The sequence below is a fragment of the Octopus bimaculoides genome, chromosome 3 (genome assembly GCF_046866305.1).
Source record: "Octopus bimaculoides isolate indiv1 chromosome 3, ASM4686630v1, whole genome shotgun sequence".
Classification (NCBI taxonomy): domain Eukaryota; kingdom Metazoa; phylum Mollusca; class Cephalopoda; order Octopoda; family Octopodidae; genus Octopus; species Octopus bimaculoides.
In genome coordinates, this window is record NC_142930.1 from 18,849,671 (window position 1) to 18,875,955 (window position 26,285).

At 36.3% G+C, this 26,285-nt stretch overlaps 1 protein-coding gene across 1 annotated transcript; it reads left to right on the forward strand.

Annotated features, from left to right (window-relative positions):
* Positions 1-1,040: 1,040 nt before the first annotated feature.
* LOC106876671 (uncharacterized) lies at positions 1,041-25,391 on the forward strand. Its single transcript, XM_014925305.3, has 7 exons — positions 1,041-1,123; positions 6,943-7,197; positions 13,280-13,383; positions 16,469-16,525; positions 21,461-21,571; positions 22,381-22,557; positions 23,709-25,391. Exons 2-7 carry the CDS (start codon positions 6,981-6,983, stop codon positions 23,775-23,777), a joined length of 735 nt encoding a protein of 244 aa, XP_014780791.1. The 5' UTR covers positions 1,041-1,123; positions 6,943-6,980; the 3' UTR covers positions 23,778-25,391.
* The last annotated feature ends 894 nt before the right edge of the window (positions 25,392-26,285 follow it).

The window sequence follows — 26,285 nt, forward strand, 5'->3', positions numbered from 1 at the left end:
GAAAAAGAGGATATCTATGGACAACTGCTTCGAAACCTCCAGCTTCTACATCCAGACTATGAATTCATATTCATACCAATAATAATTGGAGCACTATGTTTTGTTAGTAAATGCTTAAAGGAGAATCTAGATAAACTGGGATTTTCAGAAAGAGAAATTGACTGGCTAATTCATACATTACAGGTCCAGTTCATGAGTGGAACAGTAAAAATTTGCAAGACTTTTCTCAAGTTCCGAATGTGAATTTGTCTGTCTTAACTACATTCTAAAGATGGAGCCTTGTATCTTTGTTGGAAACCGGCTCCCTCCTCAGTGGAAGATTTATAATAATTAAAAAATAGAAGAGACATACACACATACACATACGTACATACATACATGCATACATACATACATACATACATACACAGAAACATACATATTTCTTTGCGTAATTTTATTTTCATATGTATAAACTTTTATTGGAATATAACACGTATGTATATGATACATATATAATACAAAACCACAATAAAAATACAAATCCAAAACTGGGACAGGAAAAAAAATGTAAAAAGAGGAACAATGAAAGAAAAAGAAAGGAAAAAAGATAGAAAAAGGGGTGAAGAACACATCAACTCAACGCCAAGCGCCTCCATTGGTCCCACACCACAAAGTGAACGGAACCTACTGAAGGAAGCCAATACGATCGCAGCATTACCACGGGCGGTGGAAAAGCTAAGGCGTTGGAACAGCCAAGTACCCTATGGGCATCACCTGACACCTCAGCGAAGCAAGTCGCCGTTGTAAAATTGTTCAAAATATTTTATTGTAATTTTTACAACCCAGTAAAAGTTAATAAAATTGCACATACATACACACACACAAAATTATTAATTTTGTCCAAGTTTTTTTCTTTTGTTTTTTTTTTGTAGAACCTCGATGCCAACACACAATCACGGGATGTGCACAAATCTGGTTGGGAGTGAAGCTCGAGTCAAATCATTGCGTTAGGCGTTAGGGCGGAATATTTATCAGAAGGGTCGTAATTTTCATGCTTCACCCGTCTGTCTTTAAACCATCATATATAAATATGTCTTTTGATTATCATCACAATTCTAACTGAATGCCTCTTTTTCTATAGGTAAGTGGATCTATTAATCTGAGATTATTTTTCTAGAACAAATTGGTATTTAATTTTGTATTTCACAACGTTGGGTTTGGGTTATGAATTTCAAGAAGCAAGTAGAAGGCAATCATTGTTCTTGTATATCTATGTCTAATACTTATTGCGAAGAACGAACCAACCTCTTCATGATCATTCGACCTGCTAGAAGGAGCAGCCAAATCTCCTTCATGCTCTTCTGTCTTCAAAAGGAATGGGCATGGTTTGGATCTTGTAATCATCGGTCTGCTTGATCAGAGCTAGTCTAGGATGTTTCAGTTTTTTTCAAAACTAGAATCTGTATACTGTTAGTATAATAATTATTTTGTTTGCATTTAAAAGAATTGGTTCTTTCTCTCTCTCTCAAGATTCCTAATGGAATGCTGTTTCAGTTTGTATTTATTAAGGAGGAAGATGTAATTACAAATGCAAACAAACTATATTTATACACTAAAAACGCAAACAAAATATCTTCATATATACATATTACTGAAGCTGTATATAACTTATATACCCTACTTAATTAATTTTTTTTTAATTGTAAAAGATTCTACAACTCTGATGTTTGAAACAACAGACCTGAAGACGTTTTTCTTTTTTTCTTTTTTCAAACGGTTTCGTAAAAAAGTTGGAGAAGGGTTTTAAATATTCCCACTTAAAAAGTACGGAACTGCAAAACAATGCGACAGTAGCTTAAATATGCTGTAACACTGGCTACATTCTTTTAGTGAAATGGATATTTTTTAATGATATTTTCTACAAATACTTTTCAGAGTGTGTAAATTACGATTGTATTGGAATTTGATAGGAAAAAAAAGATAGAACATACACATACATACTGACACGCATGACAATTTTTCAAAATTTCAAGTTTCAATTTGTAGATTATGTGACGTGTGTCAGTATGTATCTGTACGAGCCCACAGAAGTTTTTTTTTTTTTTTTTCATATTAAATTCCGATATAATCGTTATCTACACACTCTGAAAGGTTTAATTAAAAATTACCTATTTTTCTGAAAGTGATGAATAAAGAAAACTGTCTCTTGTTAATTTTCCGAAATTCCTCACCCCCACCCTCGAAAATATTTTTAACCCACATATTCCCATATAATCAGAATCTACGCCGCCTGAAGTATATTCGATTGTTGTTGTTGGGTAGCCACGAGTCAGCTCTTACTGAGCAAACTTATGATCAGAGGTATTCCAGCCATGTTACATCACAGCCTTCTCAGAGACATTGTCTGTCAAGAACTACATGATGAAATGTGTCTCTCTCTTTTCTTGACAGTAGCTTGTAATTTGAGGGAAATTTAGTTACCGTCGAACGACCACGTTGGTTCGGGATTAAATTTAATTTACCTTTCTTATATATTTAAAGAAATAAATTTCCTAAACCTCTGTATAGATGTTTAGCTTTAAATTGTTTAAAGAAGGCATTTGCAATTACTGTATCGACTTCGTTCGCCACACTTGTTTACTATTCTTTGTTGTTACTGTTGAACCGATGTGTTGAAAAGAAAGATAAGGGAGAAGATATTAAACAGATGAAAATAAGACATTATAAAAATGTGTTTAGCACTCTCGTATCACTGAAGATTTGTTTGGGTTTGTTTGTCCCATATTTCAGACAATATTTTTTTAATTCTTTTACTTGTTTCAGTCATTTGACTGCGGCCATGCTGGAGCACCGCCTTTAATCAGACAAATCGACCCCATGACTTATTCTTTATAAGCCTAGTAGTTATTTTATCGGTCTTCTTTGTCGAACCGCTAAGTTATAGAGACGTAAACAGACCTACATCGGTTGTCAAGCGATGGTGGGGACAAACACATACACACAAATACACACACACACACATATATATGACAGGCTTCTTTCAGTTTCCGTCTACTAAATCCACTTACAAGGCTTTAGACTGAACTCGGAACCATGTGGTTGGGAAGCATGCTTCTTACTCCACAGCCACTCCTGCGCCTATGTTAATTTTTCCTCGTGAAGGTATTTCAACCAACTCAACATGTCATTAAAAAATCTGATAAATAGACGAATGCTGATTAGGAATGCTAACCGAATTAGAACGGCATCCGGATCTTTTTTAAAACGGGGGCCACATTTTTCATTAACGAAACACTTTGAAACTTGGAAGACTGGTAGAATGTGTCATATAAAACATCTTTTTCTCTTAGTCTTCTTTAAAAAAAAAGAAATCCCTAAGTTATTCCATGTTAAAGTTGTCGTATTTCTGTAATTTCAACCAATCACTGACGTCCATTCAGCCGATATACATTAAGTGCCGACTACATAAACAAACGATTCTGAAACAATTCTATCGGTGATAGGGTTAGGGTTAGGGTAAAACAGCAAATTTAAAAAGAAAAAAGCAAATAAAACGAAGAAAAAAAAAAGAAAATGAAAAAAGCAAATAAAACGAAGCTATGGCTTAATCAGCCAAAGGAGTAAATGTAAACAACTGAATACTTGTCAGTGATTGGTTGAAATTATCGAAATAAGACAATTTTTTACATGAAATAAATTCGAATACAAAAATATTTTTCTGTTCTATAACACAAAATAGATAAGTATACGAAGTTTGAAAGTCTTTCAGTACCAAAAACACTACGTAAAACATTAATGAAAAATGTGGTCCCCGTTTTAAAAAAGATCCCGGCATCCTATTCAGGAACTTTATTTATTTATAAGTTAGTCAAGGAAAGAGGCTGAAGACCCCACGGTCTTTGCAAGTCCACCAAACAGCTGAGGTTGAGGCTGTTGATGCCCAACCTAAACTGCTGCAAGAAAAACGTGGAGAGGTAGTTGTGAGTGGTCTGAATGATTGTAACGGTGAATTCCTCCAAGAGCAGCTATGGATCTTATGACACATTAAACTTGCATTAAACATTACATTACTTTGTACCTCATATCTGACTTGCTTCCACCAGATTTATTGAGTAACAACGCTATTTGGCCCTTGAGTTGCCTCTTGTGGAAAAAATAAAGTGGTTGTAGTTGCTCTGTACTCTGGGACTGGCTTTATTAACAAATGAACTTTTTTTCCTAATAACCTCATGGGTTTGTTTATTGATTAAAATCATGGACTCCTGAAACAAATATTAAGGATTGAAAAATCCTTTAACATTAAAAAATTTTTTTTTATTACTTAATGTCCTCTTCAGCTCCTGTAACCCGGCCCTTATTGATGTATGAGAAATAATTTTGTGAGAACAAGTTTTAGAAAACAGTATCATCTACCTCTTTTACTCTTTTACTTGTTTCAGTCATTCGACTGCGGCCATGCTGGAGCACCACTTTTTTAGTCGAGCAAATCAACCCCAGGACTTATTCTTTGGAAGCCTAGTACTTATTCTATTGGTCTCTTTTGCCGAACCGCTAAGTTACAGGGACGTAAACACACCACCATCAGTTGTCAAGCGATGCTGGGGGCACAAACACAGACACACAAACATATACACACACATACATACATATATATATATATATATATATATATATATATATATATATACATGTATACGATGGGCTTCTTTCAGTTTCCGTCTACCAAATCCACTCACAAGGCTTTGGTCGGCCCGAGGCTATAGTAGAAGACACTTGCCCAAGGTACCACGCAGTGGGACTGAACCCAGAACCATGTGGTTGGTAAGGAAGCTACTTACCACACAGCCACTTGTCTTTTTTATCTACTTTTCCATGCTGGCTTAGGTTTGCAGTACAACAAATTGTCACTTGCCTCCACGCTACAAAACATACCATCTCAGCTTTAGGGACCACCATCCTCAATTCTGACTTCGTCCCTTCCTTGGTTTTTTCTGCAGTGCATAATTTCCACTGTCCTTACCATTTGCAACATTTAAAACACTTTAAGCTACTTGTTTTAATTAACAGTTGAGTTGTTATAGAGTTCATGCTTTGAGACTGAGTGTCTGATTATTGTTGGATCCTGATCGACTAGACTTATGATCAAAGTTATTCCAGCCCTGGCCATCTCCTTTTCTTTTTTCTGAGATATTGTGTATCTAGAACTATAGTATCCATCATGTTCTTCACTTTTTTTTAAGACAGTAAGGTGTATTATGAAGGAGATTTAGCTGCTGATTCTAGTAATTCAAGTGATCATGTATAGGCCTCTTCATTGACTTGTCACTATTTTTGTTGAATATCTCCTGTCATCTCTGCTATGTTCAAGTTGCTAACTGAAGCCTTGGTAATTTAACTTCAAATCCAGCACTCTAGATTTACCATGTTGTAGTTTTATATTTTTTTAATAATTTTTTTTTATTCCTGTTGTTTAGCTCCAGGTCAGCTTTGATCAAATATGTCTTTACACTCCACCTATGACCAACCCAACTTATTTTCAGCCAGTGATCTAAGATTGCATTATCTAATGAGGCCTTTTTTAAAGGAATTTGACTGTTATTTATTTCTAGCAGGTTGGGTGACCGTGTAAAAAATTCCTTGATAATTTGTGAAGAGATCAGACACATGGTTGATTTGTGTATGCAACATTTAGTTGTATAGGATGTTTCGTCCAATTAGCAGCTAAGCCAGAGAGGTGATGATTGCAATCAAAGTGGCCAAATGGAGATGACCAAAGTAAGGGATTTAATACAGAGATATAGAGAGTTGATATGTTTATTTCAATTTTTAGTTCAGTCAAAGGGGAGGGAGAAATGTTCATGACTGTTGCAGCGTCACTTAAGTCTTGTAGGGATGTGGTTATACACCATTAGGTGTACACTGCTTCCGTACATTAAATTTCTAGAAGAAACAATGGAACGCAGATTCTGAACAACATAACAATATTTATTTACAGTGGAATTCAGTTCACGCTTGGAGGGAATTCGGTAGCTCGTCGCCCTCGGTTACTGAGACGCCTTCTGAATGATTTCCGTGGTTATTTGTGAAGCTCTGGTGCTGACATGTGAGAGAGCTCTGTTGGACGTCTTAGCTCGACGGAGATCAGTCAACGAAGAGACTGAGAAAAGGCGCCAAAGCTGGGTGTCGAACTCTACGCATGCGCATGAGACTCTTCCTGTATTCCTTCCGGAACTAGTCCCTGCGCATGCGTGGATAAAACTCCGGACATTGAACATATAACAGTCGTCTGCTATAGGTGTCACTACAGTCTCACAAGATTGATTTGGTTAATGTTCAGTTTAAACATCGGTAAGTCGATGTTTGATGGAAAAAAAACAAGGGAAGGAATAAAATTCCAGAGAATTGTTACTTTGCAAGGAGGAACTGGTCAAAATAGTTAGTGTGGGGCTGAGGGAAGGAGAAAAGGGGGTTGTGTTACCCAGGTTGGACAGAACTGATATGCAAATAGCTAGTTCAGAAGATTGGTCTATTGTTTTAAATATTGGCATTTTGTTTTTGACAATTGTAAATGTACAGATAAGAAGGTGCCAGTCTATCAACAAAGGAATGAGTAGTTCATACAATATCACCAGTTGTCAAAGCACTTCACTTTCAATGGCTTAGTCTACTTAGCTGTAAGTAGGTACCATATAGAAGTACACCTTGCTTCAGTAAGCACTGGAAACTATAAACTTAGAAATGTTTTGGTTAGCTTGAAGTGTTGTCTTATTTTAAGTCTTATTCTTGTAAATATTTATTAGAAACAGGTAAGCTTTGTTAAGTGTAGTTTGTCTGCATAAAGATTAAGGTTCCAGTGATGCCCCTATAATGGACTATGGGACTCATCATTTTGAATTTGATACTAAATTTTATTTCCAATTCCCATTTCTTTGTTTGTTTAAATATTGTATTTGCTTACAGTTCAAGAAGCACCAAATAGCTACCTTTTCAATCCCACCATGGAATCATTTCAATACCAGCTGCAAAATGATGACATCTCTACAGAAAGCAGCTCTCGAATAACTGTCGTGAATTTCCAGCCAAACAACTACATCCAATATGACAAACAGATCCATCCTAACATGGTTTCAGATGAAACCAAAATTTGGCAGCAACCATGGCCCAAACTAATAGGAATTACCCAGATAACATTAGGTGTTATTACCTCTTTAATTGGTATGTTGACTTTGCTTTTTATATTTTATGTATACATGCTTTTATCCTTAAATGTGGCTACAAAAGAAAATTACTGATATTACACAGAAACAGAAAAATGAATATTTGCTTTATATGTTTTAGAGATCATTTATATTTCTCTAATGTGTAGGTTATATAAGTTATTTACATGTCCATTGAAGCTTAATTTTAATACATAAACCTTATAATTAGATTAAATTGTTTTCAGAACTTGTATATGATTAAATGTTTGTATAAAAGAAACACTCAGAACAATTCAATATAATTATATCATTAGTGTTTCTCTTAAAACTTAATTTCCCTCTTTACTTTGCTTTATTCTTCTGATCATATTTCTTACAATCTCTAATAATCATTCTTCATATAACCAATCCTGTTTCACAGAAGCTGGGTGTCCTCTTTGGAGCCACCCTACTCTAGAACACTGATCACATTCTGGAACAGTGGAACACAAGCACATTTAAGACAAACTCAGTCACCGGAAAGATCAATCTTCAGTGATTCAGCATCAAGCTGTGTCCTCTTTCTACCTTTTCTACTATTAAAACAGTCCCTTATGACCCAGCTAAAGCCACTTGTTGCACCATTTCCCGTCTTTCCTCATCCCTTCATCCCTGTTATGATACGTCTCTCAAAATTATTTTCCTTCCGATTATTATTGTTGTCATTGTTGAAGATGGTAGGTAGCAATTCTGAATTGAGATCCTATTTATGTCAACATTGCCATTCATGATGGTGTCAAATTCTCATTTGTCAAAGCACCTGACAAAAACCTCACCATATTTGTTCTGACTCCCTGTGCTATGAGTCCAACTCTCATTAAGGTGAACTTTGCCTTTCATCCTTTTGGGGGTCAGTAAACAAGTACTAATCCAAACATTATGTAACGTGTGAGGTCGTGAAGACCCTTTAGTCTTACTAAGAACATTACACCTCTCTAATGCTGGTGCCATGAAAAGGCACTCGTTACGCTCTGTAAAGTGGTCAATGTTAGGATGGACATCCAACTATAGAAACCAAGTCAACAACAAAACTTGAGCTAAATAAGTTCTGCCAACACATCTATGTTAGCAGTACTCCCGAGTAAATGCTGACTCCAACCATGACAATCCATCCAGTTCGTGCCAGCATGGAATGCAGACACAAAAGTGATGTTGATGATATATATACAAGAAAAGTACAAAATTAAGAAAAACCTGATCTCTGGTGCATGGCCCTTCATCTAATGTGTGCAATAACAAAAAACACTACAAATCTTTGTTGTTATATATGGTATGTTTAGTTTTGTTTCTTGGCATTGTTTTTACAATTGGATGCCCTTCAATCACTTTATAGCAGGGACCAGGTGCATTTTATTTAGTCACCAGTATAAGCCTTTGACAGGTTCACCTGCTCTTTTATCTGGTGATCAATGTGGAAGCTAGTGATAGGTGAGTGGTTAGTGAGAACTGTACAAGTCATGTTCAGGGATGTTGTCAGTAAGGTGAGGGTTGGCAATGAGTATAGCAATGAATTTAGTGTACAAGTAGGAGTTCACCAAAGATGAATCCTCACCACACTCTTGTTTATCATAATCCTTCAGGCAATAACAGGAATTCAAGACTGGCTGCCCAGTAGCCAAGAGCTATTCCTCTGTTGTTGACAAAGGGCCTCACCCTTAAAGCGAAAGGCAGATTGCATGATGCCTATGTACATATAGCTATGCTGTGTGGCAGTGAAACATGGGTTATGACTATAGAGGACTTGTGAAGGCTTGAAAGAAATAAAGCCGGTATGCTCTGCTGGATGGGTAATATCAGTGTGTATGTATAAGAGAGTGTAAGTGATTTAAGAGACATCAGATATTGTGTGCAAGAGAGAAGATTGTGCTGGTATGGTCATGTGATGCATATGGATGAGGATAGCTGCATAAAAAATTGCTGATCTCTAATTGTGGAGGGAACCTGTGGAAGGGGTAGAAACCGGAAGACAAGGTGCTGAGAAGGGATCTTCAGATGTTAGGCCTCACTGAGGAGATGACAAGAGACTGAGACTTCTGACAATATTCTGTCCTTGAGAAGATACTTCAAGCTAAGTAAAACTGTGGTCATCCATACATACAGACAGGTCCTTTAGAACCCATGCCAGCACCATGTGAAAAGCACTTGTGCTGGCACCACATAAAAAGCTGGCATCACATAGAAAGCACCCATGCCAGTGCCATGTAAAAGCAACCAGTACACTATGTAAAATGGTTGGCTTTAGGAAGGGTATCCAGTCATAGAAACCATGCCAAAACAATTGGAACCTGGACAGCTGGACAGCTCCTGTTAGATTGTCCAACCCATGCCAGCATGGAAAGCAGATTTTAAATGGTGTGACTAGCAGTAAACAGGTTGCCTAAACTATTGCTCTTCTAGATGGGTTATCTTCGGTATTGTGGCTCAAAGGGCCTAAGTTGCCTTCATTTTTTTTTAGTTTATTTTTGTACAGTTTATGTCAGCCAAATATCCTTCCTAATACCAACCACATTATAGCATAGACTGAATGTTTTTATCATGCCATCTCTGTAGAAAGACTTACTGGCAGATCTAAAGAGTTCCTTCTACTGTAACAGTTGTTATATCTGTCATCATCATCATGATGTCTGTTTCCCATACTGGCATGAGTTGGATGGTTTGACAAAAACCAGCAAGTCAGAAGACAGCACCAAACTCTGCTGTCTACTTGGCATGGATTCTACAGGTGGATACCCTTCCTAATGCCTAGTTTACAAAATTTATATCACCTTCATTCTTACTTCAGTTTTTACATGGGTTTTACCACTGGGTGCCCTTCCTAACACCAGTCATTTCACAGCAAAAACTGTGTTCATTTTTTCATGACACTAGAGAGGATAGAGAATTTCTTGTATCTTGTATTATTTTATAAAGGTTAAATATGAGCATTTTCTTATCATTCAAAGCTATTTTTAGCAGCTAAATTTGGTTGCTTTAATTACTAAACAATTATATTGCTGATGTCATGCAAGCTAGTACCAAAGTCTAGTAGACTGTTACAGCTTGAGTAGAGTCTAAACTAAAAACTATGCTATCACAGTTGACTATTATTAGGATTTCTTCAGAAAACATTGTACTTAGTTTCAGTTTTGTTTTGATAGTATCTAAAATTACTGGAACTAGCAAGATCTAGTTTAAAATCAAATACATCGTATCCTGTTGTATGTTTTAGTAGAATTTGACAACTTGTAACTTGTTTTGGAGGAGGTGGTGATATCTAACCATTCTTCAAATGTACATTGCTGCCACATACACAGACACACTAGGTTAAACCACATAAAATGTCATTTTAAAATTATGATTATATATGTTTGTGAGAGTAGCTGATGATTGAATTCATTTTGTATTGGCTATCTTTTACATCCATTTGGCTACACTTTCATTTTGGGTGTCTTGTAAGAGCTACAAAAAAAAACCATCCTCATCATTTAATGTCCACTTTTCCATGTTTGCATGGGTTAGGCAGATTTTCAATGGCTGGGTACACCAATCCTTACCTTTTTTGAAGCAAGATAACATTTCCCCATAGTCAGACATGTTTTTCATGGGAGACTGGAAATTAACAATATTGCTTGTAAGATGGTGATGCACATTTACAATAATTTGCATAATGTCAAGAGGAGTGCACACACACATGCACTATATATATATATATATATATATATATATATATATATATATATATATATATATATATATATGTGTGTGTGTATATATATATATATATATATATATATGTGTATATATATATATGTAGGTGCGGGCATGGCTGTGTGGTTAGGAAGCTTGCTTCCCAGCTACATGGTTTCAGGTTCAATCCCACCGCGTGGCACCTTGGGCAAGTGTCTTCTGCTATAGCCCCGGGCTGACGAAGCTTTGTGTTTGAATTTGGTAGGCGGAAGTTACTGCCATGTGTGTATATGTCTGTATGTGCTTGTGCCTCTCCGAAAGAGAGAGAGGGGATATAAATAAATGAAAGTGTATGTGGTTATGTATGTGTGTTTAGTCCTGAAAGGGTCTGAATCAGTGCATTCCCAAGAAAAAAAGAATTTGGTTTTTGAAATGTGTGACCCAAAGAAAAAGTTGTCAGTAAATAATAATAAAAAAAATATGATTTGTTATGAGAAATAACTCAACTTTTGGATCAACAAATCTCCTACTCTATTTGTCATCATCAGACTCTCTCTCTCTTTTACACCTTACCCTCTCTCTATATATTTACTACACTTTATCACTCTCTGTATGGTTGCTTTCATTTTGCTTAAAACTTCATCTTGTAATGTTTACTTTAATTTTGATACACAACTATTATGCACAAAATGCTAGCTTTTAAATTGTGTTTTCTGATTGGGTAAAAGTGATCAAACTTTAAACGTCTGTAGCATTTTTCTTGAATGTTCTAGAATAAATGAATCACAAAATTAGATTCAGTGTGAAAAAGCACACCAATATACCAAATTTTACAATTTTCATTTAATTTTAAAATTCTATCTATGACAGCAACAGAAAAGACCTCTCTCTCCCTATTTGTCTATCACTTGCTTGGTGTAGAGTGGGGGTTAAAAATTTAAATTACAAATTTTTTTTTGATGTTGCTTAAAACCCAGCAATGGATCGACCTTGATCTAAACAAGACTGTTACTTCCACATCGTCATTCCATAAAATGTGTTTATGGGGAGAAAAATATTGAAAAGCATCAATATATGTCAGAGTGATAAAGAAACAAGGAAGATATCAGGTGGTTGTTGGATGTGCTAGAAACAACAGCTAGATCCCCCTTAAATCACACATTTTTTGTCCGAAAACTATTTAAAAATTATGAACAGAAACAAATTGTACATTTGGACTGTCTGTATTTTAAAACTATTGTTAAAAAATAATTTGGTGGGAGAGGGGATTAATGAAAAAAAAAGTTTCGCTATTGTTTCTAAATTATGTTTCATTTTTGATTTGAAAATAAAGGCAATGGGGATTGTAATGGTGATCGCCAATTTAAAGAATTTTTTTTAACCGACAAGATTCTCCAATTGTTTTTAAGTATGTAGTGCAAAAAAAAGAATTGGTCAAAATCAGTCTGTAAGTGGTAGGTGGGGTTCATAACTTTTCTAAAAATATCTTTACATGAAAATCTTCTCCCCATCATATGCAAGGGTTTGGTGAAAAAAAGAATTTGAAAAATTTTTGTCGAAACAGAAAATCCAACTTGTGTGTGCTAGTCCAAAAGTCTGCCAAAGCATTCAATTGTGAAAATTGCCCAGCAACAACAGAATACTCAGCTCGAATGTTTCTGCTTGGTGGGTGCCATGACTTTTGACACCTGATCAAAAGCACACCAGGCTGGTCATGTTGCAGGTGAACTTGGAACTTTTTGAAACAAATCCAGCTGGTTTTCTTGAACATTTCCTCACCTAAAATGAATGTTGAGCCAGAGGCCAAATGGCAGTCCATGCAGTGGAAACATCCCTCTTCTTCCCCATCAAAGAAGGCCAAGGTGGTGTCATCAGTAGGGAAGGTGATGGCCTCCATCTTCTGGGATGCAAAGGGAATTGTGTTCATTGTCTACCTTCAGAAATGTCATGCTATCAATGGAAGAGACTATTCCAACTTGCTGAGACAGCTGCGAAAGGCAATCAAGTCAAAACAGCATGGAAATCTGACAAAGGATGTCCTGCTTCACCAAGACAATGCTCCCGCACACAAGTCTGTGGTTGCAATGGCTACTGTGCATGACTGTGGCTTTGAACTGGTTGATCACCCTCCATATTTTCCTGATTTGGCACCATCTGACTATTTTTTTGTTCCCCAACATGAAATTTGGAAAGATTTTGTAAAACATAACTAAATTTTTTTTTATATAGTAATTAGAGGTAGTCTCAAGTGGGTTGGTGTCAAAAATTTTAGCCTTTCTTGCAACAACTATTTAAGTGATCATGATTACTACTTGAAAGATAAATAACATTTCTGTTTAATTTCCATTGAACATAGAAATTTCAAGTAGTGTTCATATTGTTTTCCTTTTTAGGCATTGCTGAAGTGGTTGTTATCCCTCTCAAAGAGTTTGGTGATGGTGCTATATATTTTGGTAAATTGAATTGTTATGGAATTGGTATTATTGCAGGTTTGCTGGTAAGTTATAGTCTTATGATTTGTGTTTGTTTTTTATTGTCTGAATATATTTTATCTTTTACTTGATTTCACTTCTTGGACTGCAGCCTTGTTGGGGTGCTGCCTTGAAGGGTTTTATTCTGTTGATCTTTTTCATTGAACCACTAATTTATATCATCGTTTAACGTCCGCTTTCCATGCTAGTATGGGTTGAACAATTTGACTGAGGACTGGCGAACCAGATGGCTGCACCAGGCTCCAATCTGATCTGGCAGAGTTTCTACAGCTGGATGCCCTTCCTTACGCCAACTACTCTGAAAGTATAGTGGGTGCTTTTACGTGCCACCTGCACAGGAGTCAGTCCAGCGGCACTGGCAACGACCTTGCTCGAATGTTTTGTTCACGTGCCACTAGCACAAGTGCCAATAAGGTGATGCTGGTAAAGAGCATGCTCAAATGGTGCTTTTTACATGCCACCGGCACGGAAACCAGACAGCTGCTCTGGCAGTGATCCTGCTTGGATGGAGCTGTTAGCGCTCCACTGGCACAGGTGCCACTCATCGACTTTGGTTCAATTTCAATTTCACTTGCCCCAACAGGTCTTCGCAAGCAGAGGTTAGTGTCCAATGAAGGAGAGGTTGGCATGGGTGCCAGTTGTCGAATTTGGTTCGGTTTCGAATTCGACTTCGATTTCACTTGCCTCATTAGGGGGATGTAAACAAAGTAACTCCATTGTTAAGTGTAGGTGGAGAGGTTACAAGCACAAACATAAAGATACACACATATTTACTCATATGAGGTGTTACTGAAAAGTTCCTCACTTTGGGTAAAGGAAAACACCGGAAGATCAATTAATTATGATTTTATTCAACATACTCCCCTCTCTAATTCACACACTTACTGCAGTAGTCCTTCAGTTTTTCTAAGCCATGTAAAAGTACTCAGAAAGTTGGGCTTCCAACCAGGCCTTTTGTGATATCCTTAAGGACATGAACTTTTTGGCACCCCTTTGTGTGTACATACATACATGTGTGTGTGTATGTGTCAGGATTCAGAGTTCCATATATCATATTTGACCACAAAACATTGGTTAACCCTGCAAAGTGAGCTTCTTAACCACACAGCCATCATCATCTTCATCATCATCGTTTAACGTCCGCTTTCCATGTTAGCATGGGTTGGATGATTTGACTGAGGACTGGCGAGCCAGATGGCTGCACCAGGCTCCAATCTGATCTTGCAGAGTTTCTACAGCTGGATGCCCTTCCTAACACCAACCACTCCAAGAGTGTAGTGAGTGCTTTTACATGCTACTGGCACGAGGGCCAGTCAGGCGGGTACTGGCAATGGCCATGCTCAAATGGTGTTTTTTACGTGTCACCTGCACAGGAGCCAGTCCAGCGGCACTGGCAATGACCTCGCACGAATGTTTTTTCATGTGCCAGTAAGGTGACGCTAGTAACAATCACGCTCAAATGGTGCTATTTACATGCCACCAGCACGGAAGCCAGACAGCTGCTCTGGCAATGATCACACTCAGACAATGCTGTTAGCGCTCCACTGGCACGGGTGCCAGTCATTTGCTTTTACTTGTTTAGCCACTGTATTTCTTGGTATGTTAACTTCAATAATTAACATTTAATGTATTCCTTGTTTATTGAGAAAGCTAAACAGAAAGAAAATGAAAAAGCAGGCTGTTTTTTTTTTGGGGGGGGGGGGGGTTCTGCTTATGCTAAAAGGTTATTGAAAGTAATACTATGTTTTAAACAAAGTGGCAAGCTGACAGAATTGTTCATCCACTAAGCAAAATGTTTAGCAGTATTTCATTTGATTTTATCTTCTGAGTTCAAATGTGGCCAGGGGTCAACTTTGCCTTTCATCCTTTCAGAATCACTAAAATAAAGTACCAGTTGAATACTGGGGATAGTATAATCGACTTACCCATTCCACGAAATTGCTAGCCCTGTGCCCAAACTTGAAACCAATATTTGTATTTGAAACTTTTTATTTATTCACAATAGGTCCATGTTGTCATTTCATTGTTGGATTGAAACCTCACCATGATGTTGTGGACTTATTCATATTGGTTTTAAGCATACCTCCCCTCACGGGCCATTGGCTCCTTTCTCAGATATTGAATTCAGAACACATGAAGCTGGAACAAATACTGCAAGGCATCTTGTTTGAAATTCTAACAATTCTGGTACTTTATTTATCAAGCTAGAAAGGACAAAAGGCATGATTTTCAAGTCAGAGTACAGAAACCTGCAGTAAATGCTGCAAAGTATTCTAACTGACACTTTACTAATTCTACCAAATAACTGCCTTAGAAAAAGTGTGACTAATATATAGTAGGGGCAGGGTAGATATGAGAGAAGAGGAAAGAGAGATGATGATGATGTTGTTTAGCCCTAAGTTAGCCCTGATTGAGCAGATTTATGATCAAAATTACAGGTCAGCCTGTATTTTGGATACCTAAGACAATGTTATACACTATTTCATCCATTTTTACTATAGAAGGATGTAATTTAAGAGTGATTTGGCAGTTATTTATAGCAGCTAAATCTTTCTCGTTATCACACAGGTCACATGACTGTGTAGAGGCTTTTTCATTGGCTCAAGATCTCAACAGATGCCTTGAAGATTTATTTTGTGATTGTAAGCAGCTGCAGTTGTATGGACAGATAAGCATTTTGATAGTTTGCAACTCTGAACCAAAGTTATGTCATAGGTATAGCACAAGAAATTCTTTCATGGGTATTCATCAGGAACACTTATTAAATTTTGGCTCCAGAATTCAAAATTTCTAAAGAAATGTAATTTAGGAAGAATTGTCATATACATAATCTACATGAGGAAGCAACAATTAAATCACTGTTAACATATTTAATGTTGCGAGCATCAAAATTCTTATTAGAAATAATTGTGCAGTAAAGAAAAGACAACATTAACTCTATGAGTTTAATCATTTCTGTAAGTAGGTAGACAACTGCAAACATGCTTCATTCTTATACTACTCAGTAAATGCCACTCACTTCATTTAACATTAATTTAAATATTGTTTGACTGGCTTAAAATTTCATTTGAATTTTCTTTCCCTATCTAGCTTGTCATTACTGGAAGTACAGCAATCCGAGCATCTATAAGTCAACGCTTGACAACAGTAAGTGTTATCAATAATAAAGCACTTTATTAACAGCATTGTTCTTTTGCAGTCAATAATTAATTTTGTTTTTTAGGTTTTTTTTTTTTTTCAACTATGCTCTTTTTCAATGAATCCTTAAATGTAGATGTAATAATGAATTTATAAATCTAGTAACTAAAACTCAGACTAAGTGTTCATGTGTTTAGAATTAATGACTGATTTCCACAAATTTCTGAAGTTGGAATATATCACAAGTGTAATAGATAAAGTATTTAAGAACAACCATGAGTCTTGAAAAATTTTCTTTAAAGATTTATCATAGAATAAATTTATTCTTATAAGGTTTGCAGATTTGCCTCATAGGGAAGTCTTACGTTATCATCATCATCATCATCATTTAACAGCCATGTTCCAAGCTGGTATGGGTTGGACAGTTTGATAGGATCCAATGAATAAAGCCAATGTCTACTTTAGCATAGTTTCTATGGCTGGGTACCCTTCCTAATGCCAAGTATTGTACAAAGTGTACTGGGTGCTTTTGCATAGTGAGGTTGCCATGCTTCATTATTATTATTATTATTATTATTGAGTGAAAGAGCAGTGCATGCCATCAAAGTAACATTGGGGTACAAATATACAAAGCCCAGTATACCCATCGTGACTACCTGTCTGATAAGGGTACACCAGGCACATACATCACAACCATATATGCATGATATGGTAATCTCATATCAAGATATGCAGCACATGACCTTTCAGGTGGCACTCAAAAGGTCTCTTAATAAGGTTTGCTTAAGGATGATGAACAAAACACCCATGTTTCCAGAGGTGAATTATTCACACCCCAAAGAATTCCTCTCAACACATAGCTATGATGCTCCCCCACTACTTCTGCTCGTGATCAGAAATGCACGTATCATCAGCCACCAAGGGTCATGCTCAACTGGTGAGGGTCAAGCAATTGACAAGCAAATCTGTGGTATTGAGCAGAATATTTGCTGTAGCCCATCTTTTATACCAAGACAAAACAATGTACATGATAACACTTCCAATCAGTTAAGATCAAAAGCCATGAGAGCCACTGCCTGGTAGTGCATCAGGGCAGTTATTATTATTATTATTATTAGCAGTTGAGGGAACCTGTGGAAGAAGTAGACCCAGGAAAACCTGGGATGAGGTGGTGAAGCACGACCTTCGAACATTGGGACTTACCAGGCAATGACTAATGACCAGGATCTTTGGAGATATGCTGTGCTTGAGAAGACCCGACAAGCCAAGTGAGACCATAGCCCATGGCCTATGCCAGTGGGTGTAACCAGCCCATTTATGAGTACCCCGCTTGAGGCAAGTGTAAACAAACCAAAATCGCTGACATGGCCGATGGTAGTACCACCTGATTGGCACTCGTGCCAGTGGAATATTAAAAGCACATCCGAGCATGATCGTTGCCAGGACCACGGATTGGCTCCTGTGCTGGTGACACATGAAAGCACCATTCGAGCATGATTGTTGCTAGTAACACCTTACTGGCACATGTGCCGGTGGAACGTGAAAACCAACATTCAAGCGTGGTCGTTGCTAGTGCCGCCTGACTGGCTTCCGTGCTGGTAGCACATAAAAACACCTTTTGAGCGTGGTCGTTGCCAGAACCGCCTGACTAGCCCTCATGCCAGTGGCACGTAAAAGGCACCCACTACACTCTCAGAGTGGTTGGTGTTAGGAAGGGCATACAGCTGTAGAAACTTTACCAGATCAGATTGAGCCTGGTGCAACCTCTGGCTCACCAGTCCTCAGTCAAACCGTCCATCTCATGCCAGCATGGAAAGCAGACGTTAAACGATGATAATGATGAGTGCAGATGAAGCTCCCCTTCAAATGAGTGGAGTTACCGTAGAGAGAAATGTGGCTTTATGCTATGGGACAAGGGGATTAGAGTGAAAGAGAAAAGGCTAGAACAGAACAAGTTTCTTTTAGGGGAGCTACACAGCTACTCACAATATAAAAGAATGAGTGTGAGTGTTTGAGGTGGAACTGGAAAGAAATAAAAATAGTGGTGATGAGGTGTCGTAGTGTATGGACCCTTGAGATATGAGGTAAATAGAAATGAGTAGGGATAAGAGAACAAGAACTGTGGATGGGTTGAGTTTGCAAGAGTGTAATGAGAAAGTGAAAGATGGTTAGGAATAAAGAATGGATGAGAGGGTGAACATTATGAAGAACAAATGTTGAGGAATGGTAAGTAGGAGAGGTGGGAAAGAGTAGATGACAATTGCAGAAATCGAGTAGAGTTAAAGGGTGACCTATGAGACATGAGTTGAGGGAAGCAGAGGAAAGGAAATTACCGATGCATGTTTTTTTGAAAGCTTTAAAATTAGGGGAACAGAAATATTTTATGATATATTCACAACGCTATTGTTTTGTTTCAGGATTAAATACATTCTAAGCATGTAAATATAAGCTTTAAAATATACCTTTTTGAATTCCGTATGGCAAACACTCGCGGACATGCTTATAAAATCAAAAAAACAACACAGCACCCATGGCTTTTGGAAACATTTTTCCATGCTCAGAACTGCTGAAGCATGGAATAAACTGTTGAGACACTACATTCTTCAAAACTTCCATGCTTCCTGAAATCCACCAACAGCATACCTGATGACCTTTTTTTTTTGTTTTTTTTTTAGTTGTAGTGCACCTGAGCACTATATACAACACTTTCCTTCATTATTATTATTATTATTATTATTATTATTATATATTTTAACTGTTTGATAATTGCAGTGTATGGCATATGGTGTTTGTTAAATACAATGTATGTGAGAAGACCCGGCAAGCCAAGTGAGATCGTTGCCAGTGCCCCTGGACTGGCTCTTGTGTGGGTGGCACATAAAAGACACCATCTTGAGCGTGGCCGTTGCCAGTACCGCCTGACTGGCCTTTGTGCGGGTGCCACGTAAAAGCACCCACTACACTCTCTGAGTGGTTGGCGTTAGGAAGGGCATCCAGCTGTAGAAACTCTGCCAAATCAGACTGGAGCCTGGTGTTGCCATCTGGTTTCACCAGTCCTCAGTCAAATCGTCCAACCCATGCTAGCATGGAAAGCGGACATTAAACGACGATGATGATGATGATGATGATGATGTAGAAAAGGGTGTAAGGTGATGAAAAGCAGTGGAGTATTAATAATATTTATAGTATTGATACAGCAGACTGGGATGAAAGAAAGAGGGTAGGTGAATAGTTCAGTTAGAGCAATGATGTGTAGTGAATGTTTTGAGCAAGATATTGGATGTGGAGACACAATTGTGCATATTTATAAACATTTGTGCTTCCAGAATTTCAGTTTCACTGAGATGGGCTGGTCTTCTTGAGAACTACATAATGCGTGTGTGCAAAAGCTTCAAAGAAATGTGGTGAGCATGATCCACTAGATGCATAATGTTAGTTCATATCAAGAATAATGCATAAATGAGCTGTGAGGTAAAAAAAAAAAAACCCAAAAAAAACTGGGCATAAGAAGTATCAGATGAAGCATGCAAGAGAGAAGGCAGCTAGTACAGATATGTGATGTGTATGGAGGATAACATTTGGGTAAAGAAGTGCCAAAAATTCAAGTCGAAGGAACCTGGGGAGAGGAAAGCCATAGTAAACCCAGAAAGAATTGGTAAAAGCTGATCCCAAGAGGTTTAAACATCACAAAGAATCACAAGTAGTGAAACGCTGTGCTAGATATGTCCAACTTATTCAAACATTAAAAAATGGCTGTAAAAGTATGTTGTTGATAATGATGGTAGTTGTATGATACAAAATCATGAAACAAATATATAATTGTATATATGTACTGGTGTCACGTAAAATACACTGGTTCTGATGACATGTAAAAAGCACCCAATACACTTTGTAAAGTAGTTGGCATTAGGGAGGGCATCCAGCCATAGAAACCATGTCAGAACAGACATTGGAGTCTGGTGCAGCCCCCAGCCTAACCAGCTCCTGTCAAACCATCCAGTCCATGCCAGCATGGAAAACAGATGTTTGATGATGACGACAACGACGATTGTGTGTGTGTGTGTGTGTGTGTGTGCTTTAAATGACTATCTTAACGCTTCCAAGATGTGTTATGATTTCAATACTCATAATCTCTGATTAAGTCATAGTATAACTATGAAATCTTTATAAGCCACTTGCTTGTAGCATTTGTTGTTATCATGTATCTTAGAGGAGGAGGGATAGTAATAAAAGAGTCTGATTGAATGCTCTTATTGTATCAGGTTTCATCCTTCTACCATTCTTTCTGCAGTTGAATGTCTGTCGAAATTCTGCTTTACAAACAGCATATAATCCCGCATAACGTTTTGATTGTTTGGAATTTTCAGAAAATGTTTGCAAATTTGTGTTCTACACACTGGAAATCATATGACTATGCAAAAACAAAAAAAAAAAATTTTTGTTTGATTTAAGGAGTATTTAGCTGTTATTTTTAGCACATATCATGACTACCTCATACTGTCCTTGTTTGTTTGTCACTTTGACATACTGATGTTTTCCACTGTCTCTCCCCATAAACACATTTAATGGTCTATTGTTGGGATTTAAGCAAAAAATTCAGACTGCCCTTATTTTAAACTGTGATTTAAAAAAAAAAATTATAAAAAAAAAATAAAAATAAAAATTTCGAAAAATTAAATTTTTTTTTTTTTTTTTTTGTATAGTCATATGAATCCCTGTGTGTAGAGCACAGGTTCACAAAAGTTTTCTGAAAATTGCAAAAAATAAATAAGTTATAAGGGGTTATATGCCATGCATAAAACAGAATTTCCACCAGTTATCTGACAATGATAATATACTGAAATTGCATCTGCCTACTATAATTCCTCTTAAAAAGCTGCTTTGCATCTAAGAATGAAACAAATATTTTTATTTATTTTCTATTGTATTTTTTCAACTTCCTAGGTGTCACGGTTTTTGAATCTCACCATACTTACATTGATCTTGTATGCATTTTTCACTGTCCTCTTGATTGTTGGCTATAATCTTAAATGGACTACCAAGTCAAGTTACCCTGTAAGTATTTAGATTGATATATTGTAAATGTTAAATTAAGGTTATTATATTAAAGCAAATTTAAGAATGCGAACAGAATATTTACTGATGGAAAGACTCAATACTGAAAGTAGAGTCAAATTTATAACATTCGTTTTTTGACTGAGATTAAGTTTCACCTAAAGTCCCAGTCAGAACAAATTTTATGATATACAAATATATTTGTTCATTTGTTTTTATAATGCATTTTTCCAAGCTAAAATGAATGAAACTAATGCATATTGTTGATGCATTATTTTACAGCGAGGCGCTCTTGCTTTTCAAACATCTATTGTAGTTCATGCAATTTCAGGATGTAAGCATTCTCACTGATACAGGTACATTCGTGTGTGTGTGCATGTGCACACACACCCCAACCTCGTTTTCGAGGTTATTTTTGTAGTAAAAAAAGAGTTGTGCAAAAAACATACTTTATTTGGTAGCCGAAAGATTACTGAATCTTTTGATACCTCATTTGTCAAAATCGGCAACTCAGTTTTTGAATCCATAAGCAACATACATGCACACACACACACACACACACACACACACACACTCTGTTTTATATATTAAGAATATAACCTCTGGGGTTACACAACAACAACAATAAATCAATATGAAAATACCCAACCAACTATCTGAAGATGATAAAACTATTTTGTATTTTAGTACACCGAACTTATCTGATTCATTTAAACTTGCAAGATCTCATTCATAATTAAAACTTTAATCTTAAAAACTTTGAATCTATCATCTAATTTTCAAATTTTTTAATTGTCCTTTCTTTTAAGGAAAAAAGTTCCATGTATGGAACACACATTTTTCTAACTGTAAGCTGTATTTTGGGTCTTCTCTTCACTCTTGCTGCCTTCATACAATATGCAAACCAGATTTTTTTTGGAGAGCTGCAGTTATTTCAACGCTGGATGCACATGTTTTGTCCTTGTTGTCTTCAGTTATTGGATAAGGTAAGGTTTTATAGTTTCTCACTTTATAGTTTCTATTTGAAAAGAAACCTGAAATTAGTTTTTAAATGCATTTCCATGAATTGGCGAGGCATTTCATATTATCTTGATCTTAGACAAAGTTAGAAGTCAACAAACAAGTAACCCTTACTGCAGTTTCCTTTGGTATAACTATTACACTTTTAACAGGTGTTAAAACCTTGTTTAAGCTTCCTTTAACCCTTTAGCATTCAGATTATTCGGTTTTCAATTAATCATGCATTATCTCAAGTTTTGAAATTTTGATAATGTGATTGTATACTTTTAAACGCACATTGTAAGGTAGGTGTGAGAATCCAGACCTGGCTGGTTTGAACATAAAACAAGTAAAATATTTGGGCCAGATATGGCTGGTTTAAATGCTAAAGGGTTAAGCCTAACATCTTTACATGCAGAGATTGAAACAATACAGTTGTCAGTTAATTGCCTGGAATGAATATACAATTGTCCATAAGCTTGCTCTTGAAATATTGCTTGAGACACTGACAGACATAAGAAACAAAATTACATTATGGAAAGAAATACCACTGTTCCTTGCTGGTAATTTCTGCTTGCCTTAAAGCTTCATCTCTCACAAGGCACATTAACAAATCACGACAGTCGACCTATGACTTCAAACTGGTAATGGTCAAATTCTAGGTAATAGCTTGACTAATACAAACACCCACTTAAATGCAAAAATCAATCTCATTATGTAAATGAACTGGTAGTAAAATTATACCCAAATGTCTATATTTGCATCAATAATCATGAATGAAATAAAGAAAGAGCTATATTAGCCTCGGTAAATGAAATCATAAATGGGATGAATTATAAGCGTTTAGATCTTTTTCCAGGAGAGTCTATCACATATGAATCCTTGAGTTAACAATGCCCGTCTAATGAGCTGTGGCATCAAATTTCTCCACATTCAATACCTTCTATCACACTTTACTGTTAGCATTCTCTTTCATCCATGTTCCAAGTTGATAACTACTACTTTCACTATCACCTATCTCTGTTACTATCCCTCCCTCACTCACTCTCTCTTACTATGGTGCATCCTTCTTGCTATCCTATCACTATCATGACTTCTATGAGATTCTTGTTTCATTTATATTGTTTTCACTTTGCAGAATTTCAAGTATTTCGATCTGAAACTGAATCAGGAAGATGCAAATGATCCAGAATTAAAACATCTGTGATTAAAGATAATGATTTTTTTTCCTGTCATTTTATTTTGCATAAATATGTGTGTGTGTGTGTGTGTGTGTGTGTGTGTGTGTGTGTGTGTGTGTGTGTGTGTGAGTATATATCTATAATTTGTTGTAGTGTGTGATGTGTATGTATGTATGTATGTACGATAGAAACGCTGTAGAAGCAGTGGCAACAGTAATGGCAATTTACTAACATGGCTACAGCAAATTATAATTATTAGAAATTATGTTAATGTATACAATTAAGTGGAAGAGTGATCAGTACAGTTTGTGAAGTGGAATAATTGTTAGTCAAAGCTGTAACTTCACATGTCGCTACTCTAAGTATCACATAGCCACTATCATCTATAAATTTGAGTTAAATTCATGTCACAAGTTATGCACTACTTAAATAAGTCAATAAATAAATGGCAATTATTGGTTTCATAAACAGTATCATCCAATCACACGTGTAAGCACCTCCAACGCCCACCGCTTCCTAACCTCATACACCACAACGCCCCCCCCCCCCCCCATACTTTTGCTTTCTGATTGCTTTAACATCTGCTTCTCTATGTCACATCATCAAAGATGATCAGCCAATCAAAAACGATAGCAGCCATTGTCACCCAATGGTTTACTCTTTGCACAGCTGATAATTATCATTCAAATATTTTTTAATTGATATATTCATTCTTTTGTGTAATTATCACTATATCATGAATATGACATTTTGTTCCAGCAACTTGCTTCATCGCCTTACAAAATTAGCATCACAAAACTCAGAATAACAACTTGTGAAAATACAGCTTGTACTAAAAATTGTGTGTGTGTGTGTATTAATATGTGTATGTATGTATAAATATGTCCATATATGTGGGTATGCATGTTCATTTGTCATTTGTGCGTGTATATTATATTGTTCATTGGATGCTTGCATTCTACACTGCCAGCAGATATACTGGCATTGGGAGTATTCAGCTTGAATATTTCAGTGCTTGCTTATGGACTTCTTGTGTGTGTGTGTGTGTGCGTGTACATACATACACACACACACACACACACACACACATATATATATATATACACACACACACACATATCCACATATACACACACACATACGTACATATGATGAGCTTAGGTTCAGTTTCTCTCTACCACAAGGCATTAGTAAGCTCAGGGCTATAGTAGAAGGTGCCATACAATAGGACCGAGCCTGAAGTTGTGTAGTTGCAAATTGAACTTTGTGATTACATAGCCAAACTTGCGCTTGTGTGTGTGTGTATATGCATTTTTTTGTGTCTGAATGTGCATATACATATATAATTTTACGTTATACTGTTACATTCTTTTATTGAAAATTTTATTGTATTTCCATGTACAAACTATACTTTCTATTAAAGGCAAAAGGCCTTTTCCATGTAAAAAATATAATGAAAACTATTTTAGTAACTATCGATTATAGTTGACATGTGTATTGATTTGTCACTAAATCCTATATTTCTGTACATATTATGTCTTTCAGCTTTCCTGTATTACATCGCTCAATTAAAACATGAATATTTTAGATCCTTTTGTAGTTTTGATGCAAATATAAACAGATTTTGCAATTTTTCCTTATTTCATTTCTTTTCTTTCATTTTGTTCTTTTTCTTTTGCTTCTTTTTTTAAGCCTTTGTAGTAAACATTTTGTAGTTTGCAGCAAATCTAATTTTTATTTGAAATGAAATGGAGAATTAGGTCTCTCATTGAACTGTGACAGTTATTACATTTTTAAGCATAAATCTACTGCAAGCTTTTGATTGTGCATTTTACATCCATCAGATATTTGTTGCAATAAGTTAACGCACTTTTTGAAAATCTTACTCCAGAAAAAATAAAACAAAGAAGTCAAGTGTCCTCTCTTGCAGAAATTGTTACCCAAGCCATGGTCTCTCCATTATGGAATACTTTTTGGATCTTTGAAAAAAAAATATTTTCTGTAGAATTTCTGAATTATAATTTCCATAAACTTTTATTTTATTATTTCTAATGTTTGTTATAAATTTTGTTTGAAAAGAAAACAACTGTAAAAAAAATTAACAAAAGTAGTCTTTTTAAAAAGGGTAATTTCCCCCCAAAACATTTCTACTTATAGTATTTTTTATCTCTATCTATCTATCAGAATACACACACACAAATTTACAGCACAGACTATATATGTGTGTGTGTGTTTTTGTGCTTGTATTTATGTGTCTGTGCATGTATGTGTGTGTGCCATGTAAAAAGCAGCCAGTACACTCCATAAAGTGGTTGGCATCAGGTAGAGCATCCAAGCAGTTGAAACTATGTCAAAACAGACATTGGAGCTCAACACAGTCCTACAACTCGATGGATCCTGTCAAACTGGGCAGCCCGTGCTAGCATGGAAGATGTTAAATGATGATGATGATGATGATGATACATACACACAGATTAAGGGGGTACTTATAACCCTAGCTATCGCTTAATTAGTACATCATGCAGTATCCTGGC